A 10475-nucleotide genomic window follows, 5' to 3' on the forward strand; every position below is an offset into this window, starting at 1 on the left:
CACTCAACAGCTCTTGGACTGGTTCCGTTCCTATAATGTTGGCACTGTGTCTCCCAGTAGTCATGGGACAGTATTATGTCATGTAACTGCTGCAGCCAATCAGTGGCTGCTGATTGGGTGCACATTTTCACTATTCTGTCAGAGTGGACTTCCGACATTGAGACACGACCTGCAGGTTATTATAGACAGATAACCCATTCTGGATTACCAGGCCTGGAATTATCCATACACAGTACAGTATAGTCACATTATAGTAATCTGGCATTAATGGAATTAATGGTCGGCTGGTCTTCGTCTCCCATTAGAATGAGTGGAGCTGCAAAGCACATAATCGACCACTGCTCCACTCACGGTCAAATTAAAGCCTTGATTTTCGGGAAGTCATCCCCTTTGCCTTGGTATTACCTCTTGGTAATAGAGGTAAGATTAACAATCGCTCAAAGTGTAGTTATCATTTTAATTTTTATCTCATAAATCAATAGTGCGCATGACATTAAGAAAATTTGTAATATATCTTATAAAAGATATTGGTCTCTTTCTCCTCTTGGGCTGATCTTTCATTTTCAAAATTCTCAATTCACTGGTAAAATCCGTATTCAGTGAAGACAGATTTTCCCATTACTGAGATAGGAGATGGCAGCTGCCAATGATAAGATTCTATGTAGAGAAGAAGGAGGAGAAGGAGGATATCTGTCTCCAGCTCTTCTGTTCTAATTCATCTCATTTACATAGTATCTTATCTGTAGTATCTGCCATTTCTTTTCTCAGTAATGGAAAAATCTGTCTTCACTGAATACAGATTTTACTGGTGAATTACATTTTTTTAAAATGAAAGATCAGTCCAGGAGGAGAAAGAGACTGATTTATGTGATAAGATATATTACAAATCATGTGCATTATTGATTTATGAGATAAATATTAAACAATTGTTACCCCAAGGTCTTTAGGAAAATAGCGCAGTATAACATTATTACATGGCACCTGCTTTTGTAGGCCAGTCCAGGTTATCTTCTATTACTGGACTATCAGACTTTCTGTACTTTATATAATTGATGATGATGAGAGTAATTAAATGTTTTTTCCGTTTTCTGTGTCTATCTCCAGTGTTTTCAGGGCTCTGTTAACATGGCATCTCTCCAGAAATGCACTCATACTATCATACAGATGTTTGATGATGAGGATGAGGAAAAAGCTAGACTTGATAGGCAGGACACAAATGGCCGGAGTGTAATTTCTTATGTACGCTCCATCATTACTATATTGATTCTGTCCTACACAAATCTAGTAATCTACATGAATTCCTTTATTGACAAAGGTAGGTGAAGGAGGGGTAAAAGGTTTTACGTCTGGGGGGAAGATTTTTTAAGCCTGTAGCTGTGAAGGTGTCTATAATAGCACCACGACTGTCTGACTCTTCAGGGCATATGAGAAGCCTATTAAAAAAAGTACAACAGTTCTCTAATTACAAATGATCATTTGTGCTCTTCTCTTGTTCTTGTAGGGGTGAGGCCATATCTGCAAAGCACCTTTATAATAGAGGACAGTGGACTTGGATGGCAGAACATAGGTAAATGTCAATATCAAATTATATTCTGTAAGTCACCATGAAAGATGCCATTAGAAGGAGGACTGATATCAAATCCCTGACTCAAATTTGATAACATCTCAGTGTCAAAATGATCCACTTTGGAAGATTTCATGACCCTTTAACCTATTACTGACATCCGCCGTACATGTATGGAGCAAGATGAAAGCGGGTGTATAGAGCAGGATATTCCCGGCAGATAATAGCTGTGACACACAGAGCGTGCCTCTAAAGGCTACGGTCACACTATCAGTATCTGGTCAGTATTTTACATCAGTATTTGTAAGCCAAAACCAGGAGGGAACAATCAGACAAAAAGTATAATAGGAACGCGTCACCACTTCTGCATTTTTGACCCAATCCAGGTTTTGGATTACAAATACTGATGTGAAATACTGACCAAATACTGATAGTGTGACCGTAGCCTAAGGGCTCGCACGCATCAGCGTAAATAAAATTGCTCCAAAGTTGTTCCAGGAAAGTAGGACGAGTGTCATGCGAGTACAATGAGATTTTTATCAAGTAGCCCCTTTATGACATCCGTATGCAATGCATTTTTAACATCAGCTTTTACATACAGTTACTGTCTGTCATTTAAAGCTAGTTTTCTAAGTAATAAAACAATCTTATATACAGATATATATAGATAGAACAGATAGAATAAATAGGATAGATGTCCTGTAGATATTCAATGTCACAAGACCCCTACATGTAATAAACTACCACCCTTTAGTGCCTTTCATGTGGAACTAAAGGGTGTTTAGCCTTTTTAAACTTATTAAATGAATAATTATTTTTTTTTAAAAAATGGCATAGGATCACTCTTATTTTTACTAACCAACTGTGGGAAAGCAGACAACTGCAGGCTAGTGTTATTATTGTGGGAAGGGGGCAATAAACATGGCTCTTCCCAGACTATTAATATCAACTGACAGCTGTCTACGTAGCCTTTACTGGTTATTAAAAAGGAAGATGTGAAAAAAAAATTACATTGGGTCCCCCTTATTTTTAATAACCAGCAAAGGCTAAGCAGACAGCTGAGGGATGATATTAGTAGCTGGTTATTAAAAATAGGGGGGACCCCACATAATTTTTTGTGGGGTCCCCCCTTTTTAATAACCAATATGGACTATGTAGGCAGCTGATATTAGTAGGCTGGGAAGCTTCATGGATATTGGCCTCTTCCCAGAATAATAACCCCAGCCCCCGACTGTCTGCTTTCTCTCAGCTGGGTATAAAAAATAAGGGGGACTCCATGCTATTTTTTTCATTTAGTTTTATATTTATTAGCTAAATACATAGACAGTAATCTACAGACGCACTGCACTAATTATATAGCTCACTGACATCTTTGTATCTATCTATTCTGATGGTTCACGCTGTGAATTTACTGTACTCGGTTGATAAAAAGCCAGGTTGCCTATGAGTTGGGTGCGTAGAAATCAGAAAGCACGCGCCTGGTTTGTTTGCTGTGTGATTTTTTCTTTTCCGCACTCGCAGCATGCTGCAATTTTTTTCTCAGTCTGATCTGAGCTGAGAAAAAACGAATCACAGATGAGCACAGAATCAGTGAATGACATTAGTCAGAGTGCGATTTTCTATCGGATTGCACTAGTTCAATTTATACACAGATGTGTATGAGCCCTAACAGCTGTGATTGGAGAGGAGTCCGCCCTCAGCTGTTAACCTGTTAAATACCTGTGTCATTTTCTGACAGCGGCATTAACAACGGAATGGCATGGTGATGCATCATTCTATACGCCCATCCGCTGTCCTGAGAAGAAGCCTATGGGATGGTAAGACAGTCAGGGGGTGGGGATCTGTTGAAGACCTTAATGTCAGCAGGGAGCTGGACTTCAAAGGAGACCTTTTATTTTCCTGTATACAGCAAAAAAGGTCAGCTTTTTATACTGTAGTATAGTACAAGTGATCTGATGATTGCAGGTTCTAGTTATCTAAGGGGACTAACAAATACAGTAAAAATAAAAAGTTTTAAACTACATGAAAAAAGAAACAAAAGTTTGAATTACTTCCTCTTTCCCCCCATTAAAAATACATTTTTGTTAAATAAAAATGCAAATATGTGATATCACACATCCATAAAGGTTTGATCTATCAAAATATAAAATAAATAACCCGATCAGTAAACACTATATACAGAAAAAAAAAAATCCAAAAATGCTGTAAGAAGCGATCAAAATGTCATATCTATTCCAATATGATATCAATAAAAATGTTGTTTCCCCCCACAAAATATGAACACTGCACAGTTCCATCAACCGAAAAATGAAAATGTTACTGGTCTCGGAAAATGGCAACTCAATCAAAAAATTTAAAGCAAAAAATGTCCATATTTTTTCACCACTTAAACTATTACAAAAACTGGACGTTGCCATAATCGTAGTGACAAGAAGAATCATGATGCCAGATCATTGTAGCCGTAAAAACAATTCCCAAAAAACAATGTCAGAATTGCGTTTTTTACAATTTTGCCGCAGTTGGATTTTTTTTCCTATTTTTAAGCACACTATGTGGTAAATTTAATGGTGTTATTCAAAAAGACAACTTGTCTTGAAAAAAAAGTCCTGATAGGTCTATGTTAAGTGATAAGGGGTTAAGTGATAATTTGTTACAAAGACATCTTTTTTCCCCTCGCCCCTTCAGTTTCCATCGTCAGCTATGTACTGGCTCATCAAGTCTTTGGATACCTGGGTGACCGCTGTAACAGGAAGAACATAATGTGTGCAGGGATGTCCTTCTGGACAGTCGTGAACCTCTGCATTTCCTTCATTCCCAACGAGGTACGTAGAACATAAGCTGATGTTTTTTCTCCAGATGCAACACTAACATAGTAAATCTATTATTTTAAAGCTGAGGTCACATCCTTTTAGAGCCGATTTCAGGGTTTTTTGGAGGGAAAAATAGTATTTCTTACAGCCAAGTCAATATTGGATATCATAAGTAATGTGGTAGACCTCGCCTAGTCCATCATGAGACAGGTTTCCGTTTACAATGAAAACTGTGACAATGATGTGAACAAAGCCATATTGCTATTTCTCTGCCCTTTGTTGCTATTGTTTTTCTCAGAAAACTTAGTTCAACTAATATGGCCACTGTTATGGCTCTTGTAAGGGTGGACACATGGCGCCCTCACACTACTGAATGGGAAATCTTCTGTAGGCCTCTCACTTGTCGGTATTCAGATCAGTATTTTGTAACCTAAAACCAGGAGCGCGACAAACTGGGAAAAAGTTACAAATCTATCTGTTATACTTTTTCTGACTTTATGTTCTGTTCCTGATTTTTTTTACAAGTACTGATGCAAAATACTGACCAAAATACTGATGCGTGAAAGTGGCCTTACAGGGGTTATTCCCCCCAAAATCATTTATCTGCTATTCAATGCATAATTTTTGGGTCTTGCATCACAGTTACCCCTCTGCACCCAATCAATAAAAAAGAGGTCCCAAGTTCCCATATCTCAAGAATTTGTCTATGCTTCCCATACACTTAAATGTAGTGGCAGTGCACTTGTTTGATCAATATTACTGCGGAGATGGGTGAGACCTTTCAGGCTTTTTAACATGCACTGTTGTCGCTGTGGGCACTTTATTGTTATTACCATGTATGGTCCAGAATGTATGCTCATCAGCATTAATTCCTTTTAACACCTTTTTGTCTATATATACATGTGTGTTCTTGAACACGACTTTTTATCATTTTGCATTAAAGGTTAAGTTTTATTGGAACTCTCATTGCTTGTTATATACATTAATTCTACTAGAGAGAACTGTGACTGTCACCATTGGTGGCCACATTTAGCTGGTCTTATAATTTTAATCTATGAAACAAAAGTTAAAATGACCGTTACATTTTAAATGATGACTTGTGGATTTAATGTCTTTTTCAATACGTTCCTCAAACACCTACTCCCATACCTCTGCAGAACCAAGTAGGCAGTTGTTAAGAAAAGATCCTGAAATATTAACTGAATATTTTTTATGTTTTCACAGTATTTTCCACTTTTTCTGGGAATAAAAGGACTGATTGGAACCGTGGAGGCAAGCTTTTCCACAATTGCCCCTTCAATCATTGCTGACCTGTTTGTGGCAGAACAGCGCAGCCGCATGCTTTCCATCTATTACTTCACTGCACCTCTTGGCTGGTAAGTGTGTTACCTGAACATGTGCTAATGGCTTCTTCATCAGGCAGATTCCTCCTGAAATCCACATGAAAAAGATTCTCAAAACCGCTGCTAAAAATGAAGATAGTGCACAGCAATGTGAAAACAACATTGCTGTGCACATATTCAGTGTTCTGTAACTTCTGGTTTGGAAACTATGAAGTAACATAGTCATTGTGTGATTTTGCCACTATAGTGTAAAATAAAAAGAAAAAACTCTGGTGGCAGAGCGACCACAAATAAAGAGGGCAAGAACCACTAATGAAGCCTCTTCAGGAAGTGGCCTCACCTAGTAACTCTGCCAGTGGTATAAAGACTTTGTGGCAACATTCCCTAACAGTAAGTTTAGACATGGTGGATTGATTTGCTGGGGATTTCCCATAAGGATTCAGTACCATCAATTATTTGCAAATGTACAATGGATATGGATGGGATTTTACAAACAACCTACACATGCTGCAGCACGTTCACCTGAAATCTTCTAGATTGGAAGAGCGTGGGTTTACACTTCTATTTCTTGTACAGCATTCTTATTTCACAGCTGTTTTTCTACTACCCATGCCTGACTTTTTCACAGTACTATATATATATAATGTTCTGAAATGATGACCACTTTGTTTTTTGTAGTGGCCTTGGATACACTATTGGGTCTAAAGTGACAAGCGCGGCAGGTGGTGATTGGCACTGGGCCTTTCGAGTAAGTACTAAACCTGGGGGATTCTATTGGATAATCTCTAAATTTTAAAGATAATCCCTATACTGTCTTAATGGAACTACTTCCGTATCCACAGTTTACTTAAGGTAACCTTACATTGTACATGCAGTCCAATCTGAGGACAGCACAGTATAGCGGAAAAGCTGAGCAGAATGATATATAGGTATGTTGGGAAAGATTCAGTATAACTTGCATTTTATTCTTTGAAATTCCTGGTGGTTGTATGTAAGGAGTCCAGTGGCGGTCCTACTATGTGACTGACAGCTATCTGTGAATGCACAGTCATACGGGCAAGATTATCAATCACTGATTAGGACCGCCCACTGGACTTATATACATACTAACATGGATCTCAATAAATATAATACGAGTTTTACTGAAACTTTTTTAACAAGAATGTATATCAATCTGCTCAGCTCCTCCTGCTCTATAACATCCTGCATGGAGATCAGATACCATTTTCAACATAAGTTCCCTTTAAACTAGACTGTGGTCACTTTCTTTTTGTGGTGATACCACTGTATATAACATATAATGCCTCTTATGTCTCTCTCTTCTGTGACACAGGTTACCCCTGGTCTGGGCCTTATAGCAGTCCTGCTAACTATCAGCTTTGTCAAGGAACCTCCCAGAGAAGCTTTTGACTGGAACAATAGTAAACTACCAAACTGTAATAGTTGGATGATGGATTTGAAAGAACTGTTAAATAAGTGAGTGTTTTCTGTGTAGAGACTGTTTTTGCTGATTTACCATCTGACTTCTGTGTTATTGACATGTTTCTTCCTTTTTCATTCTCTGCAGCAAAAGTTTTATACTTTCTACTCTTGGGACTATGAGTGTAAAATTTGTAGCTAGTGCCATTGAGTTCTGGGCTCCTTCTTTCCTGATACAAACACGGATTGTCATCCAACAAAAGGTGCCATGTCAGACTGAAGTGTGCAACTATCATGACAGGTACAAGTTTATCAAACCTTAATTTTACTTTCACTGGAGAGGGGTGTTGGTGATATAATATTTTCTCTATGCCAGACCAGTTTCCTGGTGTTAACAAAAAGTCACATATTATGGTGGATGTCATATTTGCTCAATAATTGTCAACTTTTTCTCTTTTTCTGCCATGAACAGCTTCCAAAAATACACACAAAGCAAGGGGGCATGGACGCCCATGACGTAACAAATTTACTATAATTTACACCAGAACTTGGCTGGCGCATATTTGATTTTCTGGCACACTAACTGCCATACATATGGCAAACTTTTAACAAGGAGTTTGCATCTTAATAAATTAGGCATAACTTATTTTAACAGATTTCTTATAAAGATAGGTGTAAAGAATTCCTGTCATAGTAAATTTTTTTCCAATTTCTTACAATGAAATAACAAATTTCAATTCATACTTGCCATCTTTTCAGAATAGGCACTCCAGAGGGGCAATCACGGCTCAGAGTGTGCCACAGAAATTTTTCTCATATAGCCATGCCTCCATTTTAGACCACTTTCCTCCATCCATTGACACCTTCCTCACCCTCCTTTGGAATTGCATTTGGCTGCCTCTGAAGCCTCTGAAGCTTTAAGTCACATTAAAATCAACTTTCTGGGAGGTTTTGGACGACTTTTACTAAGCCCTGGAGATTTGTCAACTCATTCACGAGGACTTACCTTTTTCAAAAAGTCTCAGCTAAACATTCAACACATCTCATGCCATTAAAACGTTAAAAAGTTAGTTTTATGTATGCGCTGCAGGTTATCACAATGACTTCTCTTAAAGTTGGGACCTTGAAGGCTAATCTAGAGACAATTAGTACAAATATGGCATTGTACCAGTGGAGAACGTTTAAACACCAATTCTCTGAAGAAGATACATTAGTTGGAGCATTCCATCATTTATATTGCATTACTTGGAGTTCCTTTACTAATCTCTGTATCACATTTCCTTGCAGCCTGATTTCCGGCATACTTACAGTCTTCTCCAGCGCCTTTGGAATTGTAGCAGGAGTGGAGATAGCTAACAGATACAAGAAATATAACCCTTGTGCGGACCCAATCGTTTGTGGAGTTGGCTTGCTGATCTCCGCCATTTTCTTGTTTCTGGCGCTGTTTATTGCAGATTTCAATCTTGTGGCCACTTATGTAAGTCCTGATTTACAGATTGCTGTAATCCATTTACTGGGTCTATATTAAATCTGATGTATTGAGCTCTAGATACCATTGTTACGGTATATGGTGGGGACGGTCTTTAAATGTTTGGAAATTAGAGTGAATAAATAGATTAAAAAGCAAAAGAATTAATGTTATTATAGTATTGTGCACATAGCGTATCTCATATCCCAGTATGGAGAAGCATTCAATACACAAAGGTATATATAGATATGCATATATAGAGACAGACAGATATATAATGTTTTTATCTTTCTGCAGGTCTTTATAGTCATCGTAGAGATATTACTTTCCATGAACTTCTCCATTGCGGCTGACATCCACCTGGTGAGTAAAGAAAAATGCTAGACTTATCATAGCTGAAATTATATTAGTAAAGGCCTATCCTTGTGGACTGAGCTGTTTACTTATGTCTCAAAGATTTTCATTTTTATATCTGGTCACTTTGTCCAAGTTCTCTTGTTTTGTTGGGTTTTGTGACTTCGCTCTACTTACTCAGAATATCCTATTGTTTCAGTATGTGGTGTCTCCCACAAGACGTTCTACAGCACAGGCCATAGCGAATATGGTGCCTGTCCTGCTGGAAGAAGTTGAGAGCCCCTATCTCATCGGAGTGGTAAGTAGATGTTATTGCTTCCGGAATGGCTTATGAACATTTTAGCATGAGGTCTTATTGATACAGGACCTTGTGTAAAGCAGTATTATTTGTTGTGGCCTCCATGTCTGCATACAGCACCCAGAATATACAGATGTAGCAGGTGTAAAATTATCTTTCACAGGTGTGCATAGTGCTTCTGCAATTACTGTAAAACAGACACTGATTTTCTTTGTATTGGGGTGGCTGCATTAAGCAAAATGAACGCATGGAACTTTGTTTCCTGTACATCAATGTTCATTGGGTAATAAATGGTCGTTTGACTATTGCTACATCTGTAGGCTGCATACAATCAGTAGAAATATGCAGAATCAGTACAAATCCAGTACAAATCCAGTACCCCGACAGAAAACAAATAGAACCTACTGTATATACAAGCAAACTATTCTAATCTTGTGGTCATGACAAGAGACCTCCAAAGACAAGATGACCTGGCGCTATGTCAGATTATCTGCTGTAGGAGGAGGCCACATGAATCCTGACTCCTGACAACTTGCAGCACTGAGGCTGAGTGAATTGGAGCCAGTGTTTGTGGTCTGGCGGATGGGAGCTCCTCCACTATCCATAGTGAGGCACCTTATCCTTCCATGACCTTTCTAGCCACCACATCTCCTAACAAGTATCCAATGGCTGCTGTCCGGGTAAATGTGTGCATGTATTTATATGTATGAAAGTTATTATCCATCCCATGCATAACTATTAATCTCTTCATATCTACAGATATCTGACTTCATCAAAAAAGGAAAAGCAAAATCTGCTCTATGGCAGTTCCACAGTCTCCAGTACGCCCTTATGGTGACTTGTCCATTTGTGGTGGTGATTGGAGGAGGTTTCTTTTTCGCAACTGCCCTGTTTTTTGAAAATGATCGTAAGCAAGCAGAGATGGAGTCTGAAGGTGCGTATAGAAATATGTTCATTATCCTCTCATGTATCTTGCAGAATTAAAAAAAATAATAGAGGAGATTGAAAGGTGCCACTAACCATCCCGTAAAAAAATGTTTTATTCAAACTAAATTCAACTGTACTAGGACCCGTTGAAGCGTAGTTTGATGTGAAACGGCAGTCATCCTCCATGTTTCTCAGATCCTCCTGCATCCATGTTACTAATTTAGTTTGAATAAAACTTTTTTTACGGGACGGTGAGTGCCACCTTTCAATCTTTGCTATTAATGGATTTTTT

The 10475-nt window shown here is 38.3% G+C and overlaps 1 protein-coding gene across 1 annotated transcript; it reads left to right on the forward strand.

Moving 5' to 3' along the window:
- The first annotated feature begins 306 nt into the window (after positions 1-306).
- On the forward strand, positions 307-10275 carry LOC141247432 (protein spinster homolog 1-like). The gene is made up of 13 exons (XM_073669216.1): positions 307-420; positions 1105-1315; positions 1502-1567; positions 4250-4386; positions 5599-5750; positions 6396-6465; positions 7051-7193; positions 7285-7437; positions 8424-8613; positions 8902-8967; positions 9158-9256; positions 10016-10190; positions 10235-10275. Exons 1-13 carry the CDS (start codon positions 307-309, stop codon positions 10273-10275), a joined length of 1617 nt encoding a protein of 538 aa, XP_073525317.1.
- Positions 10276-10475: the final 200 nt, after the last annotated feature.

The sequence above is a fragment of the Phyllobates terribilis genome, unplaced genomic scaffold, assembly GCF_046119375.1.
Source record: "Phyllobates terribilis strain yellow unplaced genomic scaffold, ASM4611937v1 Scaffold_2__4_contigs__length_985480577, whole genome shotgun sequence".
Classification (NCBI taxonomy): domain Eukaryota; kingdom Metazoa; phylum Chordata; class Amphibia; order Anura; family Dendrobatidae; genus Phyllobates; species Phyllobates terribilis.